The sequence below is a fragment of the Chlamydotis macqueenii genome, chromosome W (genome assembly GCF_036417535.1).
Source record: "Chlamydotis macqueenii isolate bChlMac1 chromosome W, bChlMac1.mat, whole genome shotgun sequence".
NCBI classification, from domain to species: Eukaryota; Metazoa; Chordata; class Aves; order Otidiformes; family Otididae; genus Chlamydotis; species Chlamydotis macqueenii.
This window is the reverse complement of record NC_141592.1, coordinates 729,815-743,063: the sequence shown is the minus strand read 5'-3', so window position 1 is coordinate 743,063 and position 13,249 is coordinate 729,815. Positions and strand designations below refer to the sequence as shown.

The 13,249-nt window shown below is 44.2% G+C and overlaps 1 protein-coding gene across 3 annotated transcripts in view; it reads left to right on the top strand.

The window, feature by feature from the left end:
- NEDD4L (NEDD4 like E3 ubiquitin protein ligase) overlaps nt 1-13,249 on the top strand; it is a 142,501-nt gene that overhangs the window by 49,999 nt on the left and 79,253 nt on the right. For all 3 annotated transcript variants that reach the window (XM_086769502.1, XM_086769503.1, XM_086769504.1), the window contains exons 3-5: nt 4,816-4,897; nt 9,476-9,514; nt 11,530-11,583. In XM_086769502.1, coding sequence (XP_086625628.1) covers nt 4,816-4,897; nt 9,476-9,514; nt 11,530-11,583 — 175 coding nt within the window. The remainder of the gene's footprint in view (nt 1-4,815; nt 4,898-9,475; nt 9,515-11,529; nt 11,584-13,249) is intronic.

Here is a 13,249-nt window from a genome sequence, read left to right as displayed (position 1 = left end):
CTTTTGATAATCTCCCATTTTGTGCAGCCCTTTTGGGCCGGCTAACGTTGAATCCTGTAAGGCTGTCTGAATGTCGCTGCTCTGCTAACAGAGCTCTAGTTCTGCAGGCGTTTCGGACAGCTGAGGCTTCTCTTTCTGTGGATGTACAAACCCCTGTGTTTCACGTGGAGCTGCTGAATTAAATGGCTTCTTTATCAGTTGCAATCTGAACCTGATTGTAAGTAACAGGTTTCTTAAAAGCTTTACTATGTGGTTTATTTCTAGACTTCCAAACGCAAGAGGTTTACTGTTAGTCAGATATATTCTAGTCAATAAGAGTTTGCGTAACTGCCATGCAGATGATTGTCTAATTGTATTTATGACCTGGAAACTCTGTCAGGTTACTTGAGAAATTTGTTGGAGAATGATCACAATGTTGCTGGGTTGGCTTGCTGAAACACGCTGCGCAGAGGAGCCCAATGTCAACAAAAGTCTTTTGAAACCGGGAGTGCCACCAAAACTGGAAGAAGGAAGGGGAGAGAAAAGAAGAGGGGGGGAAAAAAAAAAAAAGGATGGGGGGGTTAAAGTGCTGGATTACGGAAATTACGGAATAAGTTTTAGTATGCTGAGGGTGGTGGGGCACTGTCCCGGGGTGCCCAGAGAGGTGGTGGACGCCCCATCCCTGGAACCATTCAAGGCCAGGTTGGCCGGGGCTGTGAGCAACCTGATCTGGTTGGAGATGTCCCTGCTCCTGGCAGGGGGGCTGGACTGGGTGGGCTTGAACGTTCCCTTCCCACCCAAACCCTTCTGTGATTCTATGGTTACTCAGACTATTCAATGATATGTTTTTGCCTGATTTATTAATTTTTTAAAAAATTTATCAAATTCCTTAACCACACTTAACACTTGTAAATACTAATTTTTAGGTGTTTTAACTATTTTGTATAGAACATAATCTAAATTAATAAGCTGTGTACAGTGTGATGTTAAACTTTACATTTGGAACAGGAAAGCTGTGAATTTCAACTTCTGTGGAAGTACGCTGGGTACAGGGATCTTCAAACGATGGCGGTAGGGACCACGTCAAGTCGTTTGGTCTGTGTTTTTGAAAACTGACTCTGGGATCAGTGAACGCTAATGAGTGTAATCGCAGAGCCATGGCAAAGCTCGGTCTGGAAGGGACCGCAGGAGGTCTCTGGTCCAACCCTGTTCTCCAGGCAGGGGCAGCTGTGCGGTTGGTTGAAGAGGACAAGCCTTCAGTTGTGATCAACAGCAGAAGTTTAAAGGCGGCACAGCACCAGGGTACAGGAGGAATATCCCACAGAAACAGTGAAAACCAAACAATCGAACGAACAAAACCCAACCTTAATTATGGTGAGCTTGACCTTTTCTGTAACAATCCTTCTCATGAAAAGGTCTCTGAGCTGATGAGGTCTGAAGGTTAAAGTGCCAGAGTCTGCTCCTAGCGTTGAAAAGCCATTATTTACTGCGCAGTAATGCTCTACGGTGGCGGTTCTTCAATGGCTCCTTCCCTTCAGGAAGAACACGCTCTTCCGCATTGACACCATCTGGTGATGAGGTGTTTTGTCGTTCCAGCGCAGTTTTGTAGTTTTTGGAAGTTTTGTTTAGCAACCTTGTTGTAAGAATCAGTCAGGTGTTTACGGGAGGGCAGTGACATCCTTGTGGAAGTGTAACATGTCAGTTAGCAGTATTTTGAAAATAAACTGCTCAGAGAAAAGTTGCAGTAAATATTTACTTCACCTTGATGCAATTTACCAAGCTTGTCTGGGATGATAACTGGAAATACTGGAGAGGCGTGCTCCCTGCAGATGGTTTCTGTCACCGGGAGCTGCGGGGCAGGGATTCCGGCAATGCCAGAGTTCCCGTTGCCCGCAGCACGGGTGCTGGGATGCTGTGGATCAGAGGACGTAGGCGCCTGGCTGCAGTGCCAGCTCTGGATCCGGGGAATTCGCACCGGCCCTGCAGGGCAGAGCCGCCTTGGAGCATCTGCTTTCTTCTCAGTTTTCTTTTTTTGGAGGGCTCATTAGCTGAGTTTAGAGCTTTATTAACTGTGCTCACGTGTTTGGGAATAGCTCGGTTCGGCATTGTGCTGAAACTAGTAAGTGTTCCTGAACTCTGGAGGACCAGGTACTGCAGTAGAAAGCCACCTGAGTCATCTCACTTCTTAAATATTATTTTTTTAAGATCTGCGGATTTAGAAACAGCTGATTTTGCTGTATTTCAATTTCACTTAGACATTAACTTCACTGCAATCAGCTGTGACGGAACCCTGTGCCAGTGGGATTGGCTGAAACCCCTGAGCTGTAACACACTGTCTGGCTTTCACTGAGACCTTTGAATTGAATTGAGTGATGTAAAACCAGCTTTCTCCGAACGAAGACGTAGCTCAAGGGGGCTGACTGAAGTGCTGCCTTGAGCGTTGACTTCTGTGTCGTCTCTTGGACTAAGAACTGGTGTGTGTGGTGCTTGAAGAGAAGTGTCAGTCTGCGTTCCGTCTGGGCGCAGAAGGTACAGATGGATGATTCTGGAAGCGTACCTGGATTCAGCCCCTGCCGTGGCTGCGTGGTTACCATGCTACTGCGCCCTGATGAAGGAAAATGAGATGATGTCCTGGATGTTTTTGCTGAGTGAGAGCTATGCTGTGAGAGAAGCAATCTAATGGACTTCAGCGAGATTCCTTATTTACAGCTACTCCCAGGTGGAGAAGAACGCTGTTACAAACTCCGTGCACTGTTCTGTGGTGTCTGATACTCGTGTCCTTTCATTTTCTGATGGTGTGAGCAGAAGTTGTGCGTGGTGATTACTCTTCAGATAACCAAATGCTTTGAGGACGCTTTGGCCTGGAAGCTGGGACCTGAGTGAGATGCTGTCTCTGCTGCTGTTGCTATGTGAGTTTGGTGCTCTGCTCCTCAGTTCCTAGAGCTTTCGCGTGAAGTTTCACAGCTCTTGGGGACAGACCAGGGGTTCAAAGCACAGAAGAAACTTCCCGAATGTCCGATTTGTCTAGGCTTTTGAATGAAATGCTGAATTCAGCAGTGTGTAAAGCAGATAACAACATGAGTTAAACAACTTTTTCTATAAGCTGTCATCAAATCACATCAGCCAGCTTCTGGGCAAGCAACTGTACTGGTAGATCTAAGGTCTTGTTTCTTCTCTTCTTGTTTCCTTACGTTCTATTTAAGTTTTCTGTTTTTTCTTTCAAAATGCTCATTGCTACTGAAAAAGCTGAAAACAAACCCAAAAATGGTGTGTCAGGCTCTGATTGCTCCCCCACACTGCACGCTGCAGGCTTCAGTGACTGTCTGGTTGCTGCTGCTGCTGGTGATAGACTCTTTTGCCAGTAAATATTAGCCAGCACAGAATTAAGTGAAGTAGTATCAGCATTTCTTTTTAATCACAGTGATGCTTTGTTTCCTTTTAAACCTTGGTGCTTAGTGCTGAGTTTAATTGCAGTTTAAACAGATGCGTTTATGTGCGTCCACTGACACAAATAATCATGATGCCTTCTTAATGCTTACTTTACCTTCACCTTTCTGTGGTATTTTATTTTCCAAGTACATTAAGCGTCTGGTATAATGAGCACTCAACTGCTGATTATTCTGTAGTGATACTGTCTCAAAATTGTTTTTTAAATTTAAAAAACATCAGAGAAACATATTTGAGAGTGTCTGGATCTCTGAATGAGTTGATGGGTTATTGAATGTCTGTTGCTTCTTCCTTCGAGAACCCCTAGACTGGCGTCCCGTTGACTGCTGCAAAGCTGAAAGGGAAGCACTGGAGCAGTTCAGTGTCCTGGTTTTACTCTTCCACCCATTTCCTCTCTCTGAGCAGAGGCACTGCTCCCGTACCACTTTCTGACATTATATCTGTGTGGGGCCAGTCTGTTTCTGCAGGATGTTTTCCTCCCAGTTGGGTCCTTTCAACATAGAATCATAGAACTGTGGAATGGTTTGGGTTGGAAGGGACCTTAAAGATCACCCAGTCCAACCCCCCTGCCCTGGGCAGCGACACCTTCCACCAGACCATGTCGTTCGCAGCCCCGTCCAGCCTGGCCCTGAGCACTTCCAGGGATGGGGCACCCACTGCCTCCCTGGGCAACCAGCCCCAGCGCCTCACCACCCTCAGCGTAAAGCACTTCTTCCTTCTGTGCGATCTAAACCGACCCCCTTTCACTTTAAAAGGGTTGTTCCCTTGTCCGTTTGCTGCAGGCTCTGGTAAAAAGTCTCCCCATCTTTCTCACAACCCCCTTTCTGTATTGAAAGTCACTCTAAGGACTCCCTGGAGCGTGGGAGGGTACGTGCGGCGTTCACTAGCGTACAGGCTGGACTGGTCAGCGAGTAGGACATGGGGCCCGTGGTCTGGGAAAGGGTACCAGATGGGGAGAGGGCCCGTGACAGCGTTCGGGGGGACCCACAAGCGTGGGTTGCAAGACCCATGATGTGGGCAGGAGAGCTCAGGATCTGGGCAGGGGTGTCAGATGGACAGAAGGGCCGTACTGGTATGACCACAGGTACCACGCAGCTTGGGTTTACGGTTCCGTAATATTGGAACCACTTTTTCAAGATAATGCAAAGCAATGGGACAAAGCTGCGGGTTAAATTGTCTGTCACGCTACGATTGGTACGTAACTGAGCACATTCACACCTGGGTTTCGAATGTTTCGGGAGCTTACTGCAGTTACTAGGTGTCACTGGGAACACTCCCACTAGCAGTGGTTAGAGCTGCTGCTGTTATTCAGTTAATAACAAATTTATCCTGAAATGATGTTTGGCTGTGAAATGATATTCCCATTAAATACGACGTCTTCTTTTGCAGTGACCCGTACGTGAAACTTTCCTTGTATGTAGCAGATGAGAACAGAGAGCTTGCTCTTGTGCAGACCAAAACCATTAAAAAGGTATGTGTGTACTCTTCTATTCCGCTGGTTTGGAAGCGTTAATGATCCTGGAACACAATTTGATAACATAATACAGCACTTACTGAAATCGTTGTATACATGCATAGCAACTGATCAATGCATTTTTTTTCAAAACAAAGTAGGAAAATAAGTGCATGCATCTCCAGCGTGTGTCATCTGTTGACAGGATCTAATATGTTGCATATTATTCTCTAAAGCTTGACTTATAAATCTCTTTACATCGTTCACACCTTCTTTTATCAAAGTCATATTTTAATGAAAGACGTAGCTGAAATAAAGAACTAAGAAACTCTGCTTTAATGATCATTTGTTTGACTTTCAGCAAAAATGATTGTTCTTTAATGGTCCCTTTCAAAATTTTTGTTTTCAAAATATTTTCCTAATAGGGGAATTTAAAATAGCCAAATGACAGAAGATGTGCTGTAAGAAAAGCCTGGAAATGCCCTGAAAATGTTTTCATTTTTAATTAGAACCAAAATTAAATTTTGGTTTTTTTAATTTAATTCCACAGAAACTGAAATTCCACTACAGGGTATTTGTCCTTATGAGGGCCCTAAGATTTTAGAAGGTCTTTTTGGTGTGGTGGTTTTTTTTTTGTGTGGTTTTTTTTTTTGTTTTTTTTTTTAATTTACTGGTAGTAATGGCAGAGGGGGAAAGTATTATAACCCATATAAAAAGTAAGGGGAAAATAATGAGTTGTCGTTTTTGTGAAGATACTTAGAATCAACAGTGATTCAATTGAAATCGTTATTGCAAAAGAGAATAGTGAGGAAAATTTTGTTGTTGAAAATGTAAAATAGGATGATGCTGTTCTAGAATCGGAACATTAGGCGTCATGAGAAAACAGAGGTGAAATCCTGGAAGCATGGAAGACTCAAGCAGCACTTTTCACAGGAGCCAGGGCATGTTTGATGCTGGAAAATAAAAGTAATTTTTAAAAGATTTCCTGGCTAACATTGGTACTTGTTTAATAATAGTATTTTTACATTCATTGTATCCTTTAAAATACATTCTTTATAGCCCATCTAGCTGAGTTTATATAAAGTTTTTAGACATGAAAATTTGTGAGAAAAATATTAAATTTTCCCAAAGGGACTTTGTAGCAAGTCCCTGAAATGGGGGGAGAGGAGATAGGAAGTGTGGCATGGACATAAGACTCCCCACCCCCTTGCTTCTCAGGAAATAATAGTGATCACTTCCAGAGTTTTATTCAATTTCTGATTTATTTTTAAAATTAATTTGATTTTTAAATTATTTTAAAAATTCGTATTAGAGTAACATTGTCCTTACTTGAAAAGACGTTGCTGGCATAAAAGCATGGTTACTAAAGATGTGGCGTATTCGGCTCCTACACATTCGAGATGTAGTGGCTGCAGTGCAGAAAGTTGGGAGAGGGTGAAATGAGAGCATTGGCTTGGAAATCAGGTGTAATATTACAGCTGATACAGCATTGGATCCCTGTGAAAGGACAGTAAGGAAGCTTCTGAGAAGAGGCCACCAGGAACAAACAAAAGAAAAGGTAGTAAAGATGTGGAAGTATGGTGTTGATTGCATCAAAGAGGAGATAAACTGACAGCTGTGGTGCAGCCCGCAGAAGGGAGGTAAAAAGGACGACGTTTGCACAACAGGCCAGCTGCAGACAGAGCACTGATGATGAGGTGATGCTCATCGGCTCTGGGGTGGACTTGGCAGCGTTGGGTTTGTGGTTGGACTTAAGGATCTGAAAGGCCTTTGCCAGCCTCAGCGGTTCTGTGATGTGTTCCTGGGATCGCATCTGCCTTTTTTCACCGTTTCTTGTAACTGTCACTTTGGGCCTGGACTTTCTCAGTCATTTCCATAACAGTAAAATTAACTCATCCGCTGGAAAGTTCCTGTTAGTCATTTCTGTTTGGATTGTTACACTGCTGCCCCCAAAGCAGTGTTCTGCCTATGCAGCTTGCCGTCTATTTCATGAACAGCAAACATCAGCAGTGTGTCTTGATTTTGAATTAGTCATTAACAAAAAAAATACTGAGCAAAACCCATCTCAGGAGCGATTCTGAAAGGCACTGCCAGTTATCTCCTTCAGCTCTTCAACTTTTCTTTTAACGGGATGGCATCTAACCCTTCACTAGTTTCTTATTTTTCTGCTCATTTTTGTCTTCCCCAGCTTAATGGTTAACTTTGGGGCGCTGTCTTGCAGGAATGGCCTTCAAGAAGGCAGAAGGGTTGGCAGTTTCCCCTTTTTATTCTCCCTTTACGTTAGCGGGGCATTGTCTGATGTGTGTCCTGCTGTGCGGCTGGGCCTAGCCTTACAGAGTGCTCAGTTACAGCCTGACGGATCAGTACTCGTTGTACCTTTACTCTGGAAAAAAATAATAAGGAAAATTTTTGGATGATCTAGCTGTGTTGAAATTCAAAATGTTTGAATTTTTATTTACTGCCCTCTGTACACTTAGTTGGTTAACACCTTGCGTTCCCATTTGGAGCGGTTTTGAATGGCCTGCTGGAAACGCTCTCCTGCTTCTGCAGCAGCAGAAGCTGTACTGGTGTTTGCCATCTTAGTCTTGTAAGATGTGTAGTACGTTTTTTAAACTCCTGCTGCTAGGCTCATGATTTCACGTGTCAGTTCTTTTAAAAGTCTGGATGAAGATTATCTGGTTTCCTCAATGACGGCGCTGAGCCTCGAAGACGTCACTTCTACACCAGCTGGGACAACTCCTGTCTTCCGCCACTCCCTCTCGGTTCTCCTGCCTTCCCATATGTAGCGTTAAACACAATTTCCGTATCTGAATACGCTTAGTCTCCCTGCTCTGCTTCATTGCTTGGTGGCATCCTTTCTTTCCACGTTCTCGTTTCGTTTATAAGGCTGAGAACCCCTCTGTTCCGCAGTCCCGAGGAAGGGCGAGCTCAGCGTGACTCCTGGCAGTTCTCTGTCTGCGCACCGCTTGCCCTTTTTAGGATGTGGCTCTTCTTGCCACGGAGTCATCTTGTCGCTGTTTCCCTGCTGACATCTTTCCTGCAGTCACTCGTGCCTAGATTTCTGGAGGCTGGCTGTACAAGCGTGTTTCTCCTTGCTCGGAGGCGGGTGTTTGTGCTTTCTGACCTGACCCGCTACTTGTGCGACTCGCCAAGGTGGAGGCCGTGGCTGCCAACCAGGGCATTTACCAGGAGTTACGCTGCCTCATACGCTGAGTATTTCCTGAAGCTTGTGTTTGTGGTTATTAATGCATTACTGATGGACAGTGGTGCCCTCAAATTTGGTACGAGACCATGCTTCATTTGTTAAATTACATGGAGCCTCTCTTGCCAATAACAGCTGCATTGGATGAATACAACTATGTACAAAGTCAGGGTTTTTTTTCTTACTACTTTGGTTTTTTTACAGAATGTATTTGTGCTCCTTAAGGCAAAAAAGCTGAAGGTTTCTCTCTGCCCCCACCCCCTGTCCCTACCCTTTACAGTGGTCTCTTCTTTCCTGAGCATTTCCCTGCTCTGACATGAGAGTGCTTAGGAGGAACAGGTAAGGCCTCTCTGGGAGTTGAGAGTTTGGTCGGTTTTTATACCCTTGTTTCCTCTTGTCCTGCTTTTCCCCCTGTATTTTGCAGATCAGGGTTCTGAAGGTCGGTGGTGGTGTCCCGGTACTCGGGTGCGCTGGGCTGGGACGCAGCCCCGTGCCGAGGGCGCGGGAGGATGCGCTCGAGGAGCACTGAGCTGCCGCGGCTGCTCTCTGTCGTGTGGTGAGGTGCTGCGGCCTGGACCTGACAAATCATTGATCTCTGGGCGGTTAGGAGAAACGGCCAGGTTGTCCTCGGCTCTAGCGGAGTTTGGTGGGGTAGGGCCAGTCCCTCCTGTCTGCTCTCGGGGAAACCTCTGCTCTGAGAGAGGCCGAGGGAAGGGTTTGGCCTGAAAGCAAGGCCGTTGGACGTACTGCGCTTGGCTTTCAACTTCTCCAAAGGTGAACTGCCCGAAATGTGAATGGTTGTCGTTCTAATCTCTTTTTTTAATCGATTTATTATTTCGTGCTTGAGCTCCCTTCAGACTGCAGTCTATATGCGTATTTTATTCTGTACGTTTTATTCGGGTCATTAAAACAAAAGCCTGCAGAGACTTGGGGGAGTTGAGGAAGACTATCATACTTCTCAAAGGAGATAACCTTTCCGTCTGTTCTCTTTTTTTTTCTTTCTGTTTAATTTACAGTATAAACCTGTCCTTATTTTGTTGTCCTTGTGATTAAAAATGCATTCTTTTTTTTTCCATCTGGGTTTAAATGAAGCTTAAGAATGAGATGTGTTCAGGTTTATTTCTGTAGGCCATCAGTGACTTGCCTTTCACCCCAGGATCCTGTTTGTACTCACCATCTCCTGTAGGATCATCTGGCTCGGACATCTTTCCGTGTTCGGTTTACTCACGAGAGAATTTCTAAATAATTTGATGGCAATGTTTTTTCAGTTTCTTTAAGACATATTTTTTTGTCCTTTGTTTTCCTAGAAACTTGTCACTTGCATGCACATTGGTAACTGCAAATGGCAAACCTAAAGGAATTGTAGCGTGTAACTGTGTTTATTTCTTTTGCAGACACTGAATCCAAAATGGAATGAAGAATTTTACTTTAGAGTAAGTTTCCGTTTGCTTGCAATCGTTATTATAGCATGTACAATTAATCACATGGCATTTTATCGAGTTGGGAAGAAGCTGATTTTTATTAGTTTTTCACATGTTTACATAACAAATGCTTGTCCTGGTGCAATTGCTCTTCTGTTTCTGTAGTGATCAGCAAAAACTGGCATAAGGCTAATTAGAAACTGACAGCTTCACAAGGTGATATTTTATTTAGAGTAAGTTTTGAGTTAATTCAGCTGACAGATACAAATTCTTTTTACTTAAAAATGTATTTTTAGCAGAGCGTGTTTGCTGTAGTTTTAAAATGTTAACACAGTGACAAATAATCAGAGTTATTTCCAAAGACTGTACGAAATTTAAGTTACCATGGCAAAAAAAAAAAAAATACAAATATAGAGAAGGAAGATAGAAAAAGTAATTTCTCTTGGCCTTTATGTTACTTGCCAAAAAGGTCAAAATATACTGGGTTTTTTTTTTTTTTTGGTAGTTTCTAGATATTGCTTAAAATCAAGTTCTAGCTAAAACTGCTTGATTTTTATCAGGAAAAATAATTGTAAATGTTTGAAAGTGGTAAAGGAGGGGTTAAAATAGTGATTATCAAAACCAACGTAATATAAATGAGAAGAGCAATAACAACTTCATTAGTTGGTTGCTGACAATATTTTTCCAAAGAAGAAACTTAATTTTAGTGCTGCTGTAGCTTTCACAAAAGAAGGTAAGGTAGAATTTCAGTGGTGTAAAAAATTTAATCTTAAGCAGCTGCTAGAGAAAAGATGTCGCTGTGCACTGTTAAAAACAGGCATTCGATCGACCGCTGCGTGCAGTCTTGGCGACCAGCTGTCTTGCCACGACGATCTCTTAGATAGGTAATTCCCACCAGTATAACTTGTTAATGCATAGGTTTGAGGGGTTTAAGTGAATTTTTATTTTTAAACATGTACCAAATAGCTTTTCTAGGGTTTGCAACAATACATCTCTAAAATCATCTTTATCTAATGAAGTATTTTGATTTTTGTGATGTGATGAGGGGAAATTGTGGACTTAACGCTTTTTAAAGTTATGCGGAGTCCGTAGAATCTGTTTTGACACTAAACGACGACTGGACCTAGGGTTTCCTGTTTCCATCACGATGGATTTTGATGTGTGCACAGGTCTGGTTCTAGAGGTGGCTCTGCCCTGGGGTGACCTAGGTGAGCTCCCTGTGAGGATGCCGAGGGATTGCGGTACTGTAGTTTTGCTGAAGGTCACTGCCCAGGGAGAGAGCATTCTGTGGTGCCTTTACCTACAGTACAGAGGACAAATTACACAGATTATCAGCATCACCATGGCACAGGAAGGGGAAGCGAAGGAAAAATTTTGACTGTTTAGCTCTCTGAAGATGTTTCAGGCTGCAGGCATGATTCAGAAATGGGTGACCTGGCCTCCGTACTCCCATCTTTAGGAATACTGGTCTCCTAAATGCACTGGGCTGTAAGACAGACTGTAAGGAACAAATCCATGTATTAGGGAAATATATTTGGTTAGGATTAAGCAAACTCGTTATGTATATTTGTGCTTTTATTATTTTTTATAATTTTAACTGATACTATTAAAGGTAGCCTTTTCAGTCATTCACTTTTTCCAGGAAAAGGGAAAAACTGCCACGATGTGTGTTGCTTAAACTAAACTAAAGCTATAGCTCGTAGAAGCTCTGTTAAAACATGTTGAAAATCCTAAGCGATAATTTGATTCTATAAAGTAACGCATACCCTTTGCATATCCCAATTCTCTGATTTTCTCTAAACTAGGAAGTCCTTCACCACCCCCACAGAACTGCCGGGCTATTCCTAGGCGCAGCAGCGTTTAGAAATGTGTTCTAGTGCTCCAGTTTAAGCAAAACTAAAGACTTACATCAAACCTGTTACTCCTGATCCATTCGCCTTGGTTTCATTGCTGTATGAACCAGCACCTGTATATTGTTGTCATCGAGGTAACGCACCTGAAGTGACGTGATCTGAATTTTCTTGTAGGTAAACCCAACCAATCATCGTCTCCTGTTTGAAGTGTTTGATGAAAACAGACTGGTGAGTGCTCGTCTTGGTGGGGTTTTACTGATCGCAAGGCTTGTGTGACACGGCTGATGAACATACAGCACATCCGAAGGGTGCGGTTCTGTCTGTTGCCTAAGTGTGCTGAGAAATGCAGATGGAAGCATAAAAAGCGTTGGGTTTTGGGACTAAGGGAGCATTAAACACAAAAGCAGGTACCCTGCTGGGTAAGACCAAAATGCTCCTCCTTAACCCTGTTCTGCCAATGAAAACCTCATCATAGTCTTCCTCAGGCTTCTCCAGTGTGAACTGATAAAGTCTCAGCCTTTTCTGTCACTTACAAAGCAGTTGCTTCATCTTCTGATCATTTTTGTGTCTCTTTCCTGTACCTTTTAACTTTTGCGTCCCTTTGTGGGATGTGGTTACCAGAGCTGCACCGCGTACTCAAGATCTGTGCGTATGGAAGCGTAAGGTAACGGCAAAATGATGCTCTGTTGTTTTCAGTTCTCTGCCTCATAATGTCCAGCATATTGTTAGTGGTTTTAGCCTTGAACACCATTTGTCTGATGCAGCAACTCTTCTAGAGAAGTCTTCCAACGTCTGCTGCTTCTTGCTGTGCTATGCTAAAGTAGGAAGGGTTTCACCCAGCCACACGTGGGATAAGTGACACTGTTGTTCAGAACGTACTGGGTTAGATCTGCCAGTGCCATGCATACTGGCTGAATGGCTTTTTTGGTTTTTTGTCTTTTGAAAATTATCACACCATCTCTTTGTTTATGAGATCAGGTATTACGTTTACTTGGTTGGGTGCAGTACAATCTCTACTGAACTGGTTCGTGTTGTGAAGATCAGGGTCAGTGAAGATCCTTTTATTAAAAAAAAAAAACCAGTATGGAAACATCTGTCTTCAAAACATACATTCTTTTCCTCCATCTTCCTATTCACTGTGGAGTGAAGAAAAACATAGAAGCTGCAGCCTTCTGGGGGAAGAAGGGCTTGGAGCCAGGTGGGAGGTGGGAAATGGTGGCTGTGTGACAGTGTCCGTTCAGTGGGCTGGCTGCGGGGGTACCTGCTGACACACACTGAGCACAGTGACCGCTGCGCTGCTGAGACTGCCTGGGTCTCTTGAACTTAGAGGAGATCCTCGGGCACTTCTTCCCAGCTTTGAGGTCCTCTCCAGCGCCAGCTAATGCAAACAGCACTGAAGCAGAAGTCCTGTAACGGTAACCGTGAGGCAGAGTATGCGAGCCCGGGCACAGGGCCGTGCTGGCAGGGCGGCGTGGCTTGCTTGTCGTGGGGGCGGCTGGAGGAGGTTTGTGCTGGTGTGGAGGGCAGCGGGGCACTGGCAGAGGAGGTTTTGCTCTGCCTGCCGAGGGCAGGGGCAAGCATGGGGATGGCTGTGGGGGGCAGCCGGGTGGGGGTTCAGGAGAGGAATTCTGTATGCAGTGACAGCTGAGAAGTGACGGGTTCAGGAGAGGAATTCTGTATGCAGTGACAGCTGAGAAGTGACAGGTTCAGTGCACTCGTTTCAGATACGCTGCTGGAGATTTTCATGTTCCTGTATGCAGTGCTGGCGCTCGCGTGGTATTTTATTGTTGAATCATTCACTGTTTGTTCTTGCTGTGATCCTGCTTCTGTCGCCAGCCTGCCCCGGGCTCATAACCTCCTTGGAACGGCAGCAACCTGCGGTTTGGGAGCTGTT